Below are 22,290 nucleotides of genomic sequence, written 5' to 3' on the forward strand. Positions count from 1 at the left end.
ACGTGGAGTTCATAGTTCAACTTGTGAGTGCTGGTTCTCTCCTTCCATTATGTAGTTTTCAGGAATCAAATTCAGCTGGCCAGGGATGGTGACAAGTACGTTGATCGGCTGAGTCATCTTGCTGATCTTGTTCAAGTTTTGCTGATTGCTGCTGATGATCATGATGATTTCCTTTTATTTTTGCAGATAAAAAGCTTATTGCAATTTTACTGGGCTGGGGAGAAGGTTAAAGTGCTTGTATTGTAAGTGTGGGTCTTGGAATTTGTATCTTCTCAACCTGCATAAATGTTGGATGGGTGTAGTGTACCCATGTAATTCCAGCATTGGGAAGGCAAGGATAGAAGAAAGATGTCCAGAGTGGACTCAGTGGAGGCCATGCCTCAGTGAGGAAGGCTGGAGGTGGTTGAGGAAGATGCCCAGTCTTGCTTACTTTACGGTCACAGGGAGGGCCTTTAAGCAGGCTCTTGAACTTAGGTCTTTTAGAACCTGCTTCTCTATCTTTTCTTTCTGTGTGTGTGAATTCAGAAATTGTTTTCATTGTTCATTTTGTTTATTGGATTTTTGTAGGTGAGTGATAGGACACTGGATCTGACTTTGTTGTCTGCCAGCCTTGAACCAGAAAGTCTTCTTTCTTCTACAGTAGAGGCCACAGGCTTCTACACTTACATGTTCAGTGTGATTTGCGTATATTTTTATTTTATTTTATTACTAATAAGCACCTGTTAAATAGGAGATGAAGAAGTTGTTATGGTTGAAATCTAGCTAGACTGCATTATAATTGATGTAAATGTTTATCTGATTCCTTATAGTCACTGAGTTAAGGGAAGAGGTATTTTAAGCCCTTTTGTTATATAGTACCCAGATCTCTGTTATATGAAGATACTTAAGTAATAGTACAAACCGAAGAGAGAAAAACAGAAACAAAGACTCTTTAAAATACACGTATATATGAAATAATGGAGTGTGGGCTATCTTACCCTTTAAATAAAATGTTAGTTTTTAATGAATAAATTATTTGAATTAATTTCTGCTGGTTTTGTGTTTTCATTCTGTAAAATAGGAGATTTGATGAAGAGCGCTGCTGGGGAGTTTGCAGATGATCCATGCTCTTCTGTGAAGCGAGGCAACATGGTCCGGGCAGCTCGAGCTTTGCTCTCTGCCGTCACCCGGCTGCTGATTCTGGCTGACATGGCAGATGTCTACAAATTACTTGTTCAGCTGAAAGTTGTGAGTTTGTATCTATATTTATAATTTGTTCTTTGTGTCCTAGTGAAGCTGGTGTTGGCCATATTTTGTTTAGTATTAAGAATTATTTTGGGGCTGGAGAGATGGCTCAGAGGTGAAGAGCACTTACTGCTCTTCCAGAGGTGCTGAGTTCAATTCCCAGCAACCACAAGATGGCTCACAACCATCTGTAAAGGAATCGGATGCCCTCTTCTGGTATGTCTGAAGACAGCTGCAGTGCACTCACATACATAAAATAAATAAATAATTCTTTAAGAATGCTTTTGGTTTTGACTCAGTGATTGCTTTGTTCAATTTCTTCTCTAGTTCAAGTATTTATGACACAGGCTCTTCTACAGGCCACCTTTGTCTCAGTTTTGCTGAAGAAATTGTAACAAAGGTATTTTTGACTGCCTTTTATTTTATTTTTTTTATAGTACTCATTCTATGTTTCTTTGTACTAATAGTGTTCCAGAATTAGAAAGCCAAAGTATAAACTAATTAGGTGCTCCTCAATACCTCCAAATCACTCAGACAATGCCAGGCCATATCAGCTACGCATACTTGTTTGGGTTGCTTTCGGAATAGCTGTTAAAGAAGGTAGCATCTTAGACTTTATTAATTTTCACCTATAGATTTGTCTGTTTTAGAGTTGTTGCTTTTGTGGTTTGTTTTTTTAGGTGGAAGATGGTATATTGAAACTGAGGAATGCTGGCAATGAACAAGACTTAGGGATACAGTACAAAGCTCTGAAACCAGAAGTAGATAAGCTGAACATCATGGCAGCAAAAAGACAACAGGTACAAACATGACTTGCAGACATTTTATGTTACTTCCTTCCTTATTTCTTTGTTGTTGAGACAGGATCTTACTGTGAAGCCCTAGCTGATTTGGAGCTCACTATGTGGACCAGGATGGAGTGTATTTTAATATCCAGTAGGGATACCCTGATTTGCCTAAGTTTTCTAATGTTACCATTACTTTCACCCCTGTTCATGTGGTTCTAATAAGTGCTTAAGAGATACCGGCCTGGTGAGATGGCTCAGCGGTTAAGAGCACTGACTGCTCTTCCTCAGGTCTTGAGTTCTAATCTCAGCAACCACATGGTGACTCACAACCATCCGTAATGAAATCTTATACCCTCTTCTGGAGTGTCTGAAGACAGCTACAGTGCACTTACATATAATAAATAAGTAAATAAATAAATAAATAAATAAATAAATAATTTAAAAAAAGTTAAGAAATATCCTTTCAACCCGATGGTGGTGGCATTTAGGAGGCAGAGGTAGGTGGATCTCTGAGTTTGAGGCTAACCTGGTTTACAGAGTAAGTTCCAGGACAGACAGGACTACACAGAGATACCCTGTCTTGATACACCCCCACAAAAAAAGAGAGGGGTGGAGAGAGAGAGAGAGAGAGAGAGAGCGCTTTTCAGTATTATAAATAAGTTTCACTCATCTTTCCATATTGTGTTTCTAAGTAGTTCAAGGCTTGCCTTAAACTTGTGATCTTCCTCCCTTCTGTTTTCTCCAGCATCTGAGTGCTAAAGTTAAAGGCATATCCCAGGATGTGTGGCTAAAAACATAGCAGCAGTTCAAAATTTATGTCTAATTAGAGAAACTTACTAGAAAGTAATTCTGTCTGAATTTTCATTCTCTGTGTCCCTAAGTCCAGTAGGAATTCCTTACATATCAGCAGTCCTCAACCTGTGAATGGCGATCCCAAAATATTTATATTAGGATTCCTAGTAGTAGCAAAATTAGAGTTATGAAGTAGCAACAGAAATAATTTTATAGTTGGGGGGGGTCACCACAATATGAGGAACTGTATTAAAGGGTCACTGCATTAGGAAGGTTGTTAGACATGATCCTCAGTGTATTAAAGAGAAGTATCAATAAATGTTGAATGTTTTTTAAATAAGGTACCAAAAAGTCTTGTTTTCTCTGTGCCCTTTTTCTACCCTTGTTTGCCCTGTTCCTGCCTCTGAGGCATAACCTGTTTGGATTGTACCCGTGAGCTCCTTTCCCTTAGGTTCCTGTTGAGGTTTGGCCAGTGGAAACATGACCAGAAAATCTGAAAAGAGAATGAAGCTGTGTGCTGTCTATAGGCCTTCTTTCCTGCTGTTCATCTTACGTGGCGAGAAGTCACACTGTATACCTTGCTTCTCTCCTCAGAACATGTGTTCAGTGCCTCTGTTCACCCTTCACTTTCCATCTATCTGCCTTTGTAACACTCATCCTTTTAATTACTCAGTATATTGCCTTTTTTTTATGTTGAGATTTTGATACATGCTTCCATTGTCTTGGGTTGTCACATGTCAGAGGTCATGCTTAATATTCCCTATCATTTCCTGTGCTGAGATTGAATGTAGGGTCTTGGCAAGAGTTCTGCACTCGGCTACATCCCTAAATATAATTTACATAGTTGTTTAATTCTTTTATCTTTAGATTTTTACACTTTTCATAATGTTAAGAGGGAAATGAGAAGAAACTTTCACTTGGATTTCCAGTTTTCTTTTAGAGTTGGATTACTTAGAGGTTAACTAAGTCACAATGCATGGGATGAATAAATCAGATTTATGGAAATTAGTTTTTCTTCTATATGTGTATATGTTTTCTGTATGTCCTTAGTCAGCTTGAACTGTAATCAGATTGGTAAAGTCAATCTAAAACACAGAATTATCTTTTAAGTAATTTGTTAAGTTGCTTTATAGCCCACTTTTCACCAAAATTTAGATTATTAATCAGCACTATATAGCTTGAAAGGAATACTTTTTCATTGATTTCTTCATATTACATTACCAGTACTCTTAGTAGTGTCCACTTGCTTATTTGTACAATGCAAACATGACTTTAAAGAGGGAAGGCAGAACCCTCAGCACCTAGGATAAGCAAGACTTAGTTGTTATCCTCATCATAGATGCTTAGCAGATGAGGGCTTATTCAAAAATGCTCATGTAGAAAATATTTTCCAGTTATTTAAACCTCTTGACTAGCCACATTGCCTGTTGTACTTCATTCTTGAAATGATCACCAACTCTCTAAAGCCACAGGGTAGATAGTTATGAATATTTAGCCTAGTGCAGTCTTTAAATAAGCTTATTGTACTAGACTATGGACTACCCAGTGGCTGAGGAAAATCTGAAGTTTGGCTACTCATTGGGTACCTGTTAACTTTAGGTGATCATAAATACCTGCAACAGCCTTTGATGGAGACTGTGCTGATGTGTCTTTTAAGTGCTTAGCAACACTAAGGCTTATTGTAGAGCATTTTATAAAACTAAGCGTAGTATTTATACTAAAGGCAGATATGGCCTTAGGAGACTTAAGGGGCCTTGACATTGCGGCAAGGGCAAAATAATTAGAAAATGCCCGCAGAGTATGTGTGCCACACGTTTAAGCTTAATGTTAGCCACAGCCCCTTATCATAACTTGAGTACTGAAATGGCTCACACTCTAAATCTACAGGGTCCTGTTTCTGAATATTTAGCCTAATATAGTATGCTACAGGGCATTTGGAGTGTTGTAAGCTATTACTCAAAAATTCAGGTTCTAAATGAGAAAAAAATTCTTGGTGGGAAAGTAGCTGTCACTGTACAAGATTTGAATAAAGATGTGAACATCCCCAGTAGTGTACTGAGATGAAGTTTCAGAAGAAAGAAATGGGTTGGTGTCTCTAATGTTTTATTAAGAAGTCATTTTGGGGGCCTGGAGAGCACTGACTGCTCTTCCAGTGGTCTTGAGTTCAATTCCCAGCAACCACATGATGGCTCATGACCATCTGTAATAGGATCTGGTGCCCTCTTCTGGTGTGTCTGAAGACAGCAACAGTGTACTCACATACAAAAAAATAAATAAATCCTAAAATAAAAAATTAATCTGGGGGCTAGAGAAATGACTCAATGGTTAAGAACACTGGCTGCTCTTCCACATGACCTGGGTTCAATTCCCTGCATTCACATGGCAACTGAAAATTGTCTGTTAACTCTAGTTCCAGGAGATCTGACACCCTCACACTAATGTACGTAAGATAAAAATTAAATTATATATGTATGTGTGTGCATACATATGTATGTATATATGTCAGCTATAAAAATGAGTCATTAAATAGCTAACTCAGACTTTTTGAATAATTGGCTTTTCTACATTATTTAAATTTTCTTATAGTTTATATTGCAATACTAATCTTATTTAAATCTGTATTCTAACATTAAGTTAGTGATATTAATACTGGAATTTTATGTTCACATGTAAGTACTGCTGGAGCAGACTTTGAGTTTAGGGTAATTCTTCCTCTCCAGTAGTGATCCACATATATCAAAGACTCCTGTGTCTTTAAGTTTCAGTGATGACCAGATGCCAGCAGTGTTTCCTTTTGTCTTTTGTGTACTTAATACTTACCACATCCATCCTTCTTTGTGTTCTCTATGTCACTAGTTAAAATGACGTCAGCAGCCTCATATTCTTGTAATTGTGGGGTAGAAGAAATGATAAAAGATATTTTTGCTTGAGACCACATTTCAGAATTTTATAATCATGAATTGCAGTCAAGTAGCACGTGTTCCTTCATTTTGTGACTTAATGACCAGTAAAATGAGTAATCTTACTTTGTGAGAAGAGTGTAGTTTTATAATCTGGAATGGTCTTTGGGGTCCGAAAATGGGGAGGAAGTGGTGTATAGCTGATCGTATACTTACCTAGTTGGTTTGCAAAGTTCATATACACGTGGAATTGTGTTCCCAATTTCATAAAATTCTTGTAATAAACTACGACAACTTAAATTCTCATGTTTTTCCATTTAAATATGTCTATATGGACTTTCTATTTGATATATATATATATATATATATATATACATACATATATATATATATGTGGATATATATGTGTGTGTGTGTGTGTATTCTATTTCTATGGATCTGATGAAGGTGTTAAGCAGTTTTATATAGTAACATTTATTTTATGCCTTATTTAGTGCTAGGTACTATGTATGTATTATCCCATTTTATTCCTCAAAATGTTAAAAGTTTTATAGTATTGTTTCTGTTTTGCAAAAGGAGAAACTGGACATTAAGTTTACAGTTAGGATACAACAAATGGCCAGGAAAAAGTAGGCTAGGAGATTCAAGTCAAGGCTGTGACTGCATAGCTCCGTCCTTGCTTACTTTGCCATGTAACCTCCTTTGTGATCACTTTTTAGGCTACGTTAATGCAGTTGTGTCTTGATATGAATAGAACCCTTCAATATTTTATTTTATTTCATTTTTAGGAACTAAAAGATGTGGGCAATCGTGATCAGATGGCTGCAGCTAGAGGAATCCTGCAGAAAAATGTTCCAATCCTCTATACTGCATCCCAGGCATGTCTACAACACCCTGATGTTGCAGCCTATAAGGCCAACCGGGACTTGATATACAAGCAGCTGCAGCAGGCCGTCACAGGAATTTCTAATGCAGCCCAGGCTACTGCATCAGATGATGCTGCCCAGCACCAGGGTGGCAGTGGCGGAGAGCTGGCATACGCTCTCAACAACTTTGATGTAAGTTATATTTGGGAGGAAAGTTTGGGCTCTTCACCAACTGCCAAAAGATAACTGGTTCTTGGGGAAATAGGATCAAGGCTTGTGATGAAAGCCCATTTTCCAATTAAATCTGTTATCCAAGTGGAAAGAAATTGTTATGACTCATAAGTTTACTTTATTGTAACTTGGCTTAAAGCGTTTTTTCCCTCTTCTTGTGTGGTTAAACTTCAGGATTCTTTTATGCAATTTGTGTTTCCTTGCGTGGTTCTTTTTCTTTTTTAATATGGTTCTTATTGAGACTATGAGTCTGGTTCATTCCAACTAGGAATTTGACCATCTGGCAAATGTGGACCTGTGATAGGTACAGAAGCAAAGTGCATTGTAGGCTTTGTCTCTGGGGAGCTCATGGTCTAGTGAGTGGTGGAGATAAATCATGCTGCTGTCATCTTAACCTTACCTGACTGCCTAGACAGATTTCTGCTTTTTGTGATTTCCTTTGAGCCATGAACATAGGAGTTTAAACACATTGAAACAGATTTGAAATTAATTTGAATTTTTTTATCATAATGCTTTTATAGATGGTACCTAGATCTCTCCGGTGTATATGATGCGTATCTATTATCCTCTGTCCTCACATTAATTAATGTGTTGGATGGACTTTGTTCTAAATTTTAACCCAAAGTGAGTTGTGGCCACCAGTAGATGGCAGCAGTTTAAGTTGGTTTTTATTTGAAATTGGGTCTGATCATGTAGCTTAGGCTACCTTCCAGCCCATTATCTTGCCCTAGGCTCTTCATCTCTCCATGTGTCATCATGACTGTCTTTGGTTGTGTGTGTGAGTGAGTGTGTTTGTGTGTGTGTGTGAGAGGTGGGAGGGGGGAAAGAGTTGGAGGAGGTCGATTGAGATTTCCTTTGTGTAGCTTTGGCTGGCCATCTGTGTTGGCCTCTCCAGTGTTGGGATTAAAGGCATATGCCATCAAGCCCTATGATTCTTTGTTTTAGGTGTGTTAGAGAGAATTTATAGGAAGTTATTGTCTTTCATAGTTGAAATTTTTGAAATATGGCATCAATGTGTTGGAATGTATTTTGTTTTCAGCAGGGGTTTTTGTTTTTGTTTTTTTTTTTTTTTTGTTTTTTGTTTTTGATGCTTGTATCTTGAGCTTGGGTAGTGGTTCTTGCTGATAGTCACTGATTCAGGCTTTTCATAAAACAAGGGAAAAGAAGCTAGTGTTTTGCTTAAAGACCTTAGTGTTGAAATTTAGTGTTTTCCCAGGAGTTCTACTTTTGAATTGCAGAAAATTGAACTTAAGGACTCATCCATGCTAGGCAAGTTACCACCGAACTTGTCCTCTAGTTCTTCTCCTATAGAATTAAGCGTAAGATAGCCTTTATGGTTGTTAGGACATGTCTTGTAATGTATTGGTACCGTTGTTTTCTTCTGCTTCAAGTTTGGTAACATTAGGTATTTGGTTTTTTTTTTTTTTGAGTTAGTAAGGAGCGTGTTTGCCCTGAATTGAATTGTAGACTAGGGTCATGGTTTTGTTATTTGTAAGGTGAGGAGCCTGCACTAACTGATCTCTAACAGTTCTCATCTATTGTCCAGAGGTATTTTGTTGTCTCCTCCTCCGTGACTAGGCAGTGTTGGAGAGTGACTGCAGGGCCTACACATGCTTAGGCCGATGCGCTACTGATCAGCTACATCTCCAGCCCTGTATTCAACCTTGATCAGAGAAATCCTTTAATAACCAAATCTAGCAAGAAAAATGGTCAGCTAAAATGTAGTCTAATAATTAACTGAAGGTGGTACATGATCACTTTCAAAATGAAGCTTCCTTGGAAAGAAAGGGCGAAATGTTTACTCACTGAAAAATACCAAGTTTTTGGCAGAAAAAAATTGGCATTTAAGTTGAAATTATTAAGGAAGAAAATTAAAAGTTAATGCCCAAATATTTGCATAGACATTTATTGGTATGAAAGTCAGTTGTATTTAATGAACATGTGTCTAGTCGATTATAAGTTCATTATAAATACATTTTTTAAAGAGGAAAAGTTAGTACTTTAGTTGTTTAAATTGTCTATGGTCAAACAGTTCTGTCTTGTAGCAGCTATATACCTCACATAGAGGTATTTTTTCTTACGATTAACATGTGATAATTTTAATAACCAATATTCTACAGGGTGACCTTTAGATGTATAGGAAAAGTAGTGTGAACATGGCAGCACTGTTTGCATTTGTGATATCATACTTAATTCCGGCTTTGCGAAGTAATCACTGATGTGGGGTGACAGCTTACATGGGATGGCCTTTGCTGTTAGGATTACATCTTGATATTCCTGATCAATACTTTCCTTGCAGTTTGAATAACTGAGGGGACAGAAATGAGGATTAACTCTAGTAACCCTTTCTCTGTAGAAACAAATCATTGTGGACCCCTTGAGCTTCAGCGAGGAGCGCTTTAGGCCGTCCCTGGAGGAGCGCCTGGAAAGCATTATTAGTGGGGCTGCCCTGATGGCTGACTCATCCTGCACACGTGATGACCGTCGGGAGCGCATTGTGGCAGAGTGTAATGCTGTCCGCCAGGCTCTACAGGACCTGCTCTCAGAATACATGGGCAACGTAAGTGCCAAAACCTCTCTTGGAACTAAGATGGCTGAGGAATTTGTTTTTATGACTGATGGTACCCCCTCATATATCCATCCATCCATCCATCCATCCATTCATTCATTCATTCATTCATTCATTGTGTGGGTGCTTTATCTGCATTGGGTACTGGGGAGAAGTTTTGGTTGGTAAAGTCTTGCCATACAAGCATGATGACTTGGATTCAGGTTTTTAGCTTCGTTTTTAAGAAGCTAAGCAATATGGTGCTTATAATCCCAGAGCTATAATCCCAGAGCCGGTGGAGGCAGGTGGACAGGTACCTGGGTCTTGGCCAGTGAGTCTAGTCAAGTCTTTGAGTTCCTGGCTCAGTAAGAGACTTGTCTAAAAAGATAATATGGAGAACAACTGAGGAAGACACTAGAGGCTTCCTCACACACACGTGCACATGTGTACACATGTACATAAGAAAAAATATCAGAACAAAAAAAAAAGAAAGAAAAAATATCACAAAGAAACCAGTATTATAAAATTTGCTGTCTGGTTCCTTTTAACCATAGAAAACACCATGTCTGTTGGTTTCTCTCTTTATGTGCCTTGTTCTCCTTCCTTTATACTCTGCCACTCAATGATTTAGTTCTAGCTTAAGTTTACTGTAATTTAGACTGGGTACCCAGTATTTCGCTGTTCTAAAGAAGGGATGAATAAATAGAAGTATCTTAAAGGATTCTGTTCCTCACACTGTGCTGGCTGCCCCATGCTGACACTACTTTGCTTTGTGTAAATAACAGTAGATCTGAATCTTGGCTGTGCTGTGCTGAGTATGAATGACTTCATCCTTCAGCACTTTGTATAGTGAAGATATTGTTACTGTGTACAATAGAGAACTGTCTCATTAACTATTAATACATTTTAATATTTTTAAAAATAAAAATATTTTAAAGGGTGAAACAATGAAACAAATGAGTTTTTCCTAATGGTTTTATTTCACTTTTTTGTTTTGCTTATATAATTAATACTTTTCCACATAAAGATACTGATTTTTTTGGTTTTTTGGTTTTATTTTTTTCTTCTCATATGTTCATTGCTACACATCTTGTTTTGTTCACTTACATGTCTTTATAAGTGAAAGGGTAATGGTGAGCCATGATGGTGTTTCTAGGGTGAAAGATGAATGTTTTTACTTAATTCAACCATATTGTGATGTTAGCGAATTATGTAATTTTAAGTCATTGGCATGTTTTGATTATAGGTGATCTACCTAAGAAAAATGAGATTAGAATTAAATAGAAAGTGGTTGATAAGTCACAGTGGAAATATGAGATCTATTAAAAATGCTTATCTATGCTTAAACATTAAAAAATATGAAAGTGTATAGGTTAAGGAGTATTTGATAGTGTCGGAATCATGAACCAGTGTGTATATATAGATCATCTGCTCTTATGTGTAGCACTGAAAGTCATATAGAAGTATGTAGTGTGGTTGTCATTAGGAAGCCACTTTGAGTATATTCCAGTGCAATTATGACAATCATAGAGCTTTCTAAACAGTCTAGAAAATAGCTCTTGAATTATGGAATTGCTTGGACTCTACAGCTAGTCACCCTGGTCACGAGTAATCTGATTTCTTCCTTGGTTGACATGTAAGTAATATTACTTTTTCTTCATGTTATGAATGTAGGAAACTGTGTGAACATTTATACTGAATGTATATGCTAAGTCTCTAATGTAATATCTACTCTTATGTGGATACTAGGATAATACTTGATATATAGACCAAAATTTTAAGTATTGTAGAGGTCATGAAAGAACTTTTCTTGAGATTCAAATTGGGAAATGATCCTTGGGTATGTTTCTTTTGAAGGTAAAACTTTTTATGTATTTCTTTTCATCAATTCACATAACAAGGAAGGGATCAATCTTGTACAGAATTAGTAGAAATCCAGGAGTGGCAGTTCACATGCTCTACAGGCAGTTGAATCTCCATAAGTTCCACACTAGCTAGGGATACATAGGGAGACCCTGTCTCAAAATTAATGGAGGTAGGGTTGAAGAGAAAGTGTTTAAGAGTATTTCCTACTCTTCCTGAAGACCCAAGTTCAGTTTCCAATACTTACATTGGGTAGCTCATGACCACATGTAACTCCAATCTGATGCCCTCTTCTTACATTTGAGGGCATTGCACAAACCCACATACAGATATTTTAAGATCGCTCTATCTGTCTATCCATCCATCCATCTACCTACCTATCATCTATCTTAATTTTAAATGGTGGAGATGAGTTAGTGGCATGTACCTTTAATCCTGGCATTGGGATGAGGAGACAAGTGGATCTCATATGTAGCCCAGGAGAGCCAGGGCTACACAGTAAGACCTTCAAACAAACAAATAAGTAAAATCTTTAAAAATCAGAAATTAATAGAGTCAGGCTAAAAGGGAAGGCATTGGAACACATCAGAAGAATGGGGAAAAAAAGTCCAAAGAATCATAAGTGACCAGACAAAGGCTTCTGCTTATAAAACATCTGGAAACATTTCAGACCACCAATAATAATCAATTTAACTGGCCAGTTTTGTATTAACATATGTCTCATGAAAAGCAATGTCTTGAGCGTCATATAAGGGGAAATATGAGACTCTGATTTCTCCTTTTTGGAACAGAATGGTTGTCTACAAGGAGTTGATATGAATGTTGTTAGAGGTACATTAAAAATTTTGTAGGAATAGGGGTCTGGAGAAATGACTCATTGGTTAAAATGGAATGGGCTGCTCTTACTGAGGATCCAGATTTGATTCCCAGCACACACGTGGTAGCTAATAATCATCTATAACTCCAGTTCCAGAAGATCTGACACCTTCTGGCCTCTGGGACACCTGGCATACATGGTGCACAGACAAACGTGCAAGAAGAATTCATACATAGACGCACATACACATAAAATAGAAAAAGAACGAATTAACCTCAGCACTCTCATAAGAAAACTTCATAGGAATTGCATGAGGTTGAGAGTCCTGCCTCTCAAGCACTGTGCAGTTCAGAGCTCTTTCTGCTCTTGCAGAGAACACAGGATTTGTCCATCATTTCTCTCTATTTCTTCACTAATTTTATGCTTGCTTGATTTTTCTCCATTTCTTTCTTTAGCTTGCTACATTAGACTAAGCCAAGCCTGTGTCTTTAGTAGTATATTGCTCATTTTGTTACTGAAGTTTCCACCAATTGTATACTTCCTTGAATTGTTCCTTGTGTTTCTTTTATTCATACAGGTTTTAAACTTTTGGAAGACTAGCTAGGCCGCAGACTAGCCAGCATGGAGGCTCATGCCTTTATCCCAGCACTCAGGAGGCAGAGGCAGGTGGATCTCTGAGACTAGCCTGATCTACAAAGCTAGTTCCAGGACAGCGAGGGCTGTTAGACAGAGAACCTGTCTCAAAACATTAAAACTAAACCAAACCAAACCAACCAACAAACAAACAAATAACTCAGACAAACAACAACAAAAAACTTTGGAAGACTAAACCATTTAAAAAAAAAAACCTTTTATGGTCTGTATAATGCTAGAAGTACTCAGCATGCTTAAGGAATCCATGATGGCATGGGGGAATGATTAAAGCCAGCAATTTTGGATATTCATGATACTAAGAATAGTTAGTAAGGGGAAAACCCCCTCAATCTCGCCCTTACAGATTTTGCGTTCAATGTGTGTGTCTGTGTGTATCTACTTTCTGAATGTCAGTATTCTCAAGTAGGTAATTAGTAAAAGTGGTATCTTGTAGCAGAACGAGCTTAAATTTAATTACTTAGGTGAAAACCAAATTTCCCAATTAAAGGCTCTAAGGGCAAGGAGGCCAGCAGCTTTAATGCTCCTGTTTACTTCATAGTTTGAAGGAATGGAAGGTTAGGTGGTCTTGCCTTTAGTTCAATCACTCTATAGGCCAACAGTGATACTGATGATGTAAAAGTAATACCGCTGACTCTACTTAACAGTGAAATGCCACAAATGCATGACAACAAAAGGGTCTAGAATGTATCCTTGTGGCTTTACAAATGTCTGCTTAGTTATATTGAAATGAAATCTGGCGATTGTGGTTTGGTTTATTTTGCCTCTCGTCTTTCAGTCTAAAGTGGCACTGGGTATGGAGGTTCTAGAGAAAGAAAAACAGCTTTGGATGAGTGTCATAATCTTTGAGGGTTTCAAAGTAAGTGGATTGAAAGTAATTAAGCCTGGTATGGCTCTGCATGCTTGTAATCAATCTTAGCAGTCAGGAGGCGGTAGGAAGACTGAGTTTGAGACCCATCTAAGCTATATTGTAAAACCCTGTATCAAAGGAACAAAACAAATTTTTATACCGTAATTCTTGGTTCTGTATATAAGTACAAAATACATGTTTAAGTAGGAGTTACAGTTTGTTGTGAGGTTAGCTTAACATAATGAATGTTTGGAATATAAAGGATCCTCAGTTTTTGAAAGGACATCCATTTGGTTTTGTCTTGAGCAGTCTTATGACTGGCCATATGACTGCAGTGAGGGCTTGTAAAATTGGTGAGAACAAAGCTTTATGCTGTCAGCTTACATAGCTTTAGGTTTGTGGTTTTTCTTCTCTTAGCCATTCATAATATTTCCATAGAGAACTTAAAAATATGACAGGTGATATTTTAGATAGCTATAATGTATATATAAACTGAATACTACATTTCAAATAGTTTGCAAAAAAGAATGTAAAGTAGCTCATTGATAAGCATCAAAATAAAATCTCTTAAGTTTTATTTTTACAAAACTGCAGATGAAATGTAATGTGTGAGAGTAGAATAAAAACAAGTTTTATTTTTATTTGTGCTTTATTGAACTTGAGAGATAGAAAGTTTAAAAGCCTATGCATAGAATATGTTTCTGACTTGCATATTGTTTCTGTTGCATAGTTCTAATTGAATAACCAACCAGCTAAGGTGGGTGAATGGCCAGAATGATACAGTAATCATACATATAGCCATTGTACTTTGTATTTACTTCTTTGTGCTTAGAACTGTAGTTTTAGGTTACAGGGCTGTGTTAGGCTAAAGATAGTAAGGGTATATTTATTTGCATTTGTGTCTGCCTGTCTTTCTTCTTCCTTCTCCTTTGTGTTTAGTTTCACAGTATGTTGCCCACAACTACAGCATCTTGGAGCAGTATTGGAATTGTAGATATGAGCTACCACTGTGCCCAGCTAAGATGTTTCTTAAGGATTTGAACGTGTGTGTGTGTGTGTGTGTGTGTGTGTGTGTGTGTGTGTGTGTGTGACAAATTTTTGTTTTCATGTATGTTTATACCATGTATGTACCTTGTACCTTCAGGTTAGAGGAGGGCTCAAGACCCCCCTTGAACTGGAGTTAAGAATGGTTGTAAGCCATGATGTAGGTGCTGGGAAATGAACCTCTGTTAGAACAAGTGCTTTTGGCTCTGAGCCATCTTTCTAGCTCCCTTAAGGATACATATTAACTTTGTGTTTGTGTTTGTCTGTGTGTGTGTGAGAAATATGTATTATTTATATGTCTTTGTGTTGTTCCTGCATGTATTTCTTTGTACTACATGTGTCTCTGGTACTGTGGAGGTCAGCAAGAAGGCATCAAGATCTTATGGAACTAGAGTTATAAGCCACAATGTGAGTGATGGGAATTAATTCCAAATTCTCTACAAGAGAAACAAGTGTTTTAAACTGGTGAGCTCCAAACTCTCCAGTCTTTATTTGCTTATTTTCTAAAACATTGAACGTGGTTAGTTGTAAGATCTCAAAACAAGAACACAGTAACTGGCCATGTTTTTTAATTGAACTGTACATGTATTATGCCTTCATTATGCGTATCAGGCAGAACATTATTCAATTTGTTGTTAGCTTGGTTTGGAATGCATGAATATAATGCAGTTAATATTTATATTGTAGTAAAGGGAAACACTCAGTGTGGATATCAGTCCCTTTGAAATTTTGCAAATATTTTTCCTGGAATCACTTTCGATTTCTCCCCTTCAGTTGTGTGTGTGTGTGTGTGTGTGTGTGTGTGTGTGCGCGCGCGCATTCAGAGTTGACCATTTGGTATAACCACCTTGTGTTCTCTTTCCTAGGTAAGCCTTTCCCCAGCTCTCAGAGTTCCTTAGTTCCCTGTAATTCTTTGTGTGGGTTGAAGCCTTTATCTGGTTTAGCTCCTCTATTGTAATTGTCATGTTGGTGATGCTTTATGGGTGTAGCTTCTAACATTCCTAGGAGACACAAGCTCACAGCAAACTTCTATTTCTCTGTCTCTTCCAAGATTTCTGATCGCCCTGACCTGCAGTGATCCTTAGGTGTTGGATTTGTGTTATAGATGTATCCTTTTTTGGCTGGATTCATGTTCTTTCTCATTCTTTTTGGTTCAAGGTAGCTTTAGCCTTTGCCCAGAGCTGTCATATATTGCTAATGATTTATTTAAAATAATGTGATTGTTTGAATATCACAAATTTGTGGTTTTGGGAGGCTACCAATTTATTTTATCCATGATGCCCATATATGACAAATATCTAAAACCTGATATTTATTTAACCCTTGATGGTTACTGTAATTCACATTTGGTATCCTAGCACCCTAGAGATGGAGACAGAGGGGTCACAAATTTGAGACCCACTTGGGCAACCTAGTAAGTTCTGGGCCAGCCTGACTACATAGTGAGTCCCAGTAACAACACACAAATATGCATTGTGTATACATTTGCACATATAAATGATAACTATACTAGTATTATAATACTAGTTATATATAACTAATATAGTTAACTATATTAGTTTAGCTATACTAATCTTTTTTGGTTTCTTCATTTAAAATTTGTTTTGAATAGTGAGGTATCTTAGAGGCTTAAGGATCTTTTTTTTTTTTTTTTTTTTTAAAGATTTATTTATTTATTTATTATATGTAAGTACACTGTAGCTGTCTTCAGACATTCCAGAAGAGGGAGTCAGATCTCATTATGGATGGTTGTGAGCCACCATGTGGTTGCTGGGATTTGAACTCCGGACCTTCGGAAGAGCAGTCGGGTGCTCTTACCCACTGAGCCATCTCACCAGCCCGAGGCTTAAGGATCTTAAGGTAGTAAATATATGTTAAGATTATGGGTTTTGTTTTGTTTTGTTTTGTTTTTTCTTTTCTTAAATAGAGTTTGATGTAGGTAAGGATGACCTTGCACCTTGAACTTCTGATCCTCCTGCCTCTACTTTCAAAGTGGTGTTAAAGGATGATGGGGCTGGGATGGGTGGTTTTTGCCTCCAATCCTGTGTATTTGTTCCTTTTGCTTTAGGGCAGCATGTCTCTCCCCCATTCCGAAAATATATTTATTTAGAGATGCCTGTTTAGACGCTTTGTGACAGGCAGTTACAGTTCTCCTGTGAGCACTGTTTCAACTTCCCCAGGACTGACTGAGTCCTGCGTGTCTGCATGTTCCAACTCTGACTTTAGGCTTATTCTCTTGAAAATGGACTTGGTTGACACATTTTTATCATGTTGCAAAATTAGAGGAGCAAAAGTTTGCAGAGTATATTATTTTCCCTTTCTGAGGGTACATCCTCATTTTCGTTGGTTTTGGGATATCTGTGGTCACCTCTGATGGTTGCTAGTGAGCACTGCTTGCCAATCACTAGATAGCTGATTTCTTTAAAAGTGCAACATTTGCTGTATTAAAACAAAGAGTGATTATTTTTCTTTGATCATTCTCAAGAAATGGATGTAAGGCCTTTTTATAATGGGGTGATTTGAAAGCATATAAGGAAAAGGTTCTTTTGAAGTTTGCTTTATGCTAAAGTGTCATCTGACCAGTAAGTTGTCTTGCAAGTTTTATTTTCCGATATGTTAGAACAACTAGCTTCTGCTGTGACTTTATAGTTACACATATTCTAATTTCTGGTTTTGTTATTGCAGTTTATATTAGTCAGTGAAGTATAATCCAGTGTGTCATCACATGCCATGACTTCCTTGCTAATTACTCTTTAAATTTAACTCTGAATTCACGGTTGGAGTACTTTTTCCTGTTTTGAATTACATTTTATCTCAGAGTTTGGGAGGCAGAGGCAAGTGGTTCACTGAGATTGAGGCTAGCTGGTTTATATAGTGAGTACCTGTACAGGGAGTGGAAGGTGGAGAGGAAAAAAAAAATGCTATATTGCTGGTTTAAAAAACAAAAAGGCATGTAAGCTGAAATAACCCTTTCCTCCCCAGGTTACTTTTGGTCATGATGTTTTGTCACAGCACTAGGAACCCTGACTAGGATATATTTGGGAAGAGTTAAGAAAAGGTGTCACTTACCATCATTGTAGCTGAGTGTCACTGTAGTAGATGTTAAGGATGCAGTCCTTAGCATCATTTTCTTCCTGCAACAACCAGCAGTTTTTATTTTATCCCACTTAGCTCCCTATTCCTCACTTGGCAGACTTGATAGTACCTGAGATGTTTCTGGTAATTCTCCTAGGATTTGTGTGTAAATAATTGTACAGTGTTTCAGTTAACACTGGGAACTAAAGGAGGGAGATAACAGAGCACAGCCAGGCCAGGAGCAGTACTGGTGAGCAGCAGTGTGAATGAGAAGATTCCAGAAGTCTTCCTAATCCTCCTTCCCGCCTCTCCTCAAGGCTAATCTTGATCTCCTGATCTTCTGACTCCACCTTCCAAGTATTGAGATCACAGGGCATATGCCACCATATTCTCCCTGCCACAGCTAGCCTTAGTCATATTTTTAAAGATCTAGTATGGTAGCAAAACACCATTTATTTGACTATAATAATTTGGTAGTTATTACTTTTATTGTGGTTTAGATTTTGAATGGAATATAATAAATGACAGTGATGGAGTTTTTTTGTTCTTGTTTGGGCCAGCTTGTCCTATAAGTTTTTGATTATGAAGTTCTTACAGTTGTAGGCACTTTAAGCATTTTGGGTTCATATGATGAAGGTTTTGGGATTGAACCCAAAATCTCCACTTATGCTAGACCACTGAACTACATTCCAGACCCATTTTTTTTTTTTTTCAACATGATTTCAGAGTCTTTGCTTTGGAGATTGGCCATTAAAAAGTAACACTCAAAGTTAAAAGGAGCCTTACTTGATAGTTATGTATCCAGTTTACATCTACACTTACATTTTATCTAATTTTTGCTTTTTGGTGTTCATTTGGGGGGGGGGTGTATAAAAGTAAGAATGCAGACCTCACGCTAAGCAGATAATATTAGTATAGCAGGCTGTAAAGCACATTACCATTCTACAGCACTGGAGCAAGTATGAAACTGTCTGTACTAAGATCTGTACAGAAGAAAGGGTGGCTATCGGGAAGAGAGTGGCAGGAGTAATAGACTCAGGAGTAATTGGGGTGATTAGTTAACAAGTCACAGCAACTGTGTGGGTTAGTATTTTATAAGCAACTGGCTAAGACTCTTTTTCTTCTTCGTCTCATGCTACTAAGTAAGCTTACCAACAAATATCAAGAGACTTTAGTAAATCTCTGAGGTGGTTTTTCTCTTTTTTAATTTGCCTCTCTGAGGAAGGTACTTTTGTAAAAGCTAGGACTAACTCATACTCTAGTGAAAAGAGGGTCATCGAGAGGTATTTTGATCATCATTGTTATTATGTTATATTATCTTTAATACATTTTCTGAGGTCCAAGAAAATGAGCTGCAGAAGTAGAAATGAAGGAAACAATTTCATTTATCCTCTAGACAGTGACACATTAAGCACTAATGACTGCCAAAAGGAAATGTCAAACACTAAACTAGTCTACTTTTTTTGGCAGCCAAGAATCCGGTGAATCAACAGTTTTAGGGTGTGTGTATTTAATGTGGGCGAAGGAAGAGAATGTCTGACATTCCTTAAGGCCCTGTTAAGATCACTACAGTTGGACTTGGAGCTAGTTTCTACTTTTTAAAACCCAAGCAAGGCAAATGCAACAAAAATAAAGTTGGTTATGGGGTGTGAGAGATGGCTCTGTGTCTAAGAGCACGTTGCTGTGCAAGCAAGAGGACCTGAGTCTAGGTCTCTGGCATCACTGTGAGTGTCAAGCATGGGCATGCTTTGCCTGTAGTCAGTCCCAGCATTGGAATGTGGAGACAAGTGAATCCCGAAAACTTGATGGCCAGCCAGGTTAGCTGAAGTGGTCAACTTTAGATTCAGTGAGAGACCCTGCCTCAAAAAATAAGGTGGAGAGCGATGGAGGAAAACACTCTGCATTCTCCTCTTGTTTCCATATGCACACAGTAGCACAACATCCCCTTCCCATGCACACATGCACACATACACACATAAGAAAAAATATATATATATAAATAGATATTTGGATGAGGTAGGTGGCACACGCCGTTAATCCAATCATTTGGGGACAAAGGCAGGCAGATCTCTTTGAGTTTGATACCAGCCTGGTTATACATTGAGTTTCAGGCCAGGTAAAGCTACTTGATGAAACTCTCCTCTCAAAAAACAAAACAAAACACAAACAAAGCCAAAAAAGGGTGAGTATTTGTTGTTATATTGGGATAGGAGACATTGTAAACTTATTTATGGCCTTTAATGTATTTTTATTTAGTTGTTGGTAGACCTGAAGAAATGTTTTTTATATATATATGAAAACCCAAGTTTCATATCAAATGAAAAAATATATCAAAAGTTGAAGTACTTGAGAGGCAGAGGCAGGCGATGCTCAGTAGGTTTGATTGAATCCTGTCTTGTGTGATGACTAAAAGGTATTTTCTACAGGAATTCAGGCAATTTGTCTATCCTGTATGAAGTAGAAATTTTTTTTTTCCATTTTGAACATTATCTATGCTGTTACTACAGACAGAATTATATGGGTAGTGTTTAAAGCCTATATTGTGTGCAAAATTGGTTTAACTTAAGTATAATAATAGCCTATAGATTTTGGTAGCTATTTTACTTATACAAATGTTGAATTAGAAGTTGCTCAATCAGAAACTGTTCATATCAGGGCAAAAATGGTCCAAGATGGCTCAGCAGGTAAAGGTAGCTACTTTTAAGTCTAAAGATCTGATTTTTGGTCTCCAGAACCTGTAGTGTGTTGGCCTGATGCTGCTTGTATTCTAATACTAATATTGGGCCTCCAAGACTTGGAGTCTGCATGCAGACTCAAGTGATCCTACCCTCAAGTTATTTCTGGTTAGTAAATAAAGTTTCCGACAGCCACAGAAACACAGGTGGGGTTACGTTTCCTGGGCTTGGGGTTGGGGGAAACCATGAGGAGAAGGTGCAGGAGGAAGAAGAAGCCACTATAGGTTAGGTGAGCCATAAAAACATGGCTCTAAAGGGCCGGCCTGTTGAAGTTAAGAGCTGCCCAGATGAAACATAGTAAGTAATAACCTGGGGTTACCGATAGGAAAGTGGAATGTAATGGTATAGAAAGTAAATGTCTGCGCAGCTCTTATGCTGTTTAAGGCTCATGGTAAATATATAGGTTTTATGTCTTTTCTCCGGAAACTAAATGGTCATGGCAGGGTAGAAACTCTGGGTAGGAATTAAAAGTTTTCACAAGAACTCATATAGTGAAAGAAGAGAACAGACTATTCCCACAAGTTGTTCTCTGACCTTTACACCACATTGTGGCATGAGCATACCCTACACTGATACACACACACACACACACACACACACACACACTAATACATAAGTAAATATAATAGTTCATGAATTGAGAACTAGAAGTCAGGCTGACTAATTTTTATTTATACTTTGTCTCCTTTTTTGAAACAGGTATAATTTAAAATGCAAATTGTTTGCCTTTAGAATATTTTATTAACATTAGGACTTTGTATATATGTGTGTGTGCGCACATGTACGTGCTCATGTGTATATCTGCATGGTCAACTTTGTAGCATTGATTCTCTTTTTTGTAGGTTCAAGGGATTGAATCCAAGTTTCTAGGCTTTATACCACCTACCTACTTTTACCTGTTGAGCCAATTACCATATTTTTAAATGTTAGGTTCTTAATAGAAAATTGTGTATATAATTCACCTAGAGGTTGAGTATAACATTCTAAGAGTTGTGAAAGGGCTTACTTTATCTTAGCTTCCTAACTGGATTTGAGAGGGCACAAAGAGAATGAGTCAATGAGTCTAGAGATTTAGACTGAAATACTGGTGCTTCCTGGAACCTGAAGGACTTGTAAACAGTGGGTAGTGATAAGTGTAATGTCTCTTCATTGTTGCTGTATTGGAGTTCTTTCTTTTTCTGAAAGAAACTTGCTGGTATTTCTACTGCTGTGGTAGAAAGTAAGATCAGTTTTGGTAGAGATTTGTGAGAGGCATCTCAATTGACAACCAGAGAGAAATAGTATGTACCATCGCTGCCCTAAGTAAGTCTCAGTGGGCTATATAGCAGGAGCCAGGTGGCTTCAGGGCCTCATTGCTGTTTTCTAGGGCGGCATGCCACCGGCATTTCCTCATGTAGGACCAAGGAGCCAGGGATAGGACATGAAGATGGCAAAGCCTGTGCTGGCTAGGAGGTGTGTCTCCAGTTGGTTGTAAAGCTATCGGGAATGCTTACTGTTGCCAGTGCTTCTTTAGATCATCCTGGTGGCCTCAGATGGCTCAGCCAGGAAAAAGTCTTGCCACCAAACTGACAATGTGAGTTAGGTCCTTGGAACCCAGAGTAGAAGGATAAAACCAACTCTTGACATCTGCAAACCAGACCATGGCACGCACTAAAATAAAAGCATAGAAATGTCTAAGAAATTATATGAAAAAATTGTACTTTGCCTTGGTGAGATTGGTTTGTTTTGTAGTAGGATAAACATGCTCTTATTTTGAAGCTTTATTTTCAGGTATGTTTGAATGGCTTGCTTACTAATACATGTGTATTATGTAACTGTAGGAATTGTCTGCGAAGAGACTTTGTTCTGATAACTTAACATCTACATTGAGTATGAAAAGTTACCTAAACTTGCCCAAGTTTCTGTG

The 22,290-nt window shown here is 37.7% G+C and overlaps 1 protein-coding gene across 2 annotated transcripts in view; it reads left to right on the forward strand.

Annotated features, from left to right (window-relative positions):
• Ctnna1 (catenin (cadherin associated protein), alpha 1) overlaps positions 1-22,290 on the forward strand; it is a 135,875-nt gene that overhangs the window by 54,291 nt on the left and 59,294 nt on the right. For both annotated transcript variants that reach the window (XM_030250299.1, NM_009818.1), the window contains 4 exons: positions 1,061-1,227; positions 1,905-2,024; positions 6,493-6,762; positions 9,158-9,361. In XM_030250299.1, coding sequence (XP_030106159.1) covers positions 1,061-1,227; positions 1,905-2,024; positions 6,493-6,762; positions 9,158-9,361 — 761 coding nt within the window. The remainder of the gene's footprint in view (positions 1-1,060; positions 1,228-1,904; positions 2,025-6,492; positions 6,763-9,157; positions 9,362-22,290) is intronic.

The sequence above is a fragment of the Mus musculus genome, chromosome 18, assembly GCF_000001635.26.
Source record: "Mus musculus strain C57BL/6J chromosome 18, GRCm38.p6 C57BL/6J".
Lineage (NCBI taxonomy): Eukaryota > Metazoa > Chordata > Mammalia > Rodentia > Muridae > Mus > Mus musculus.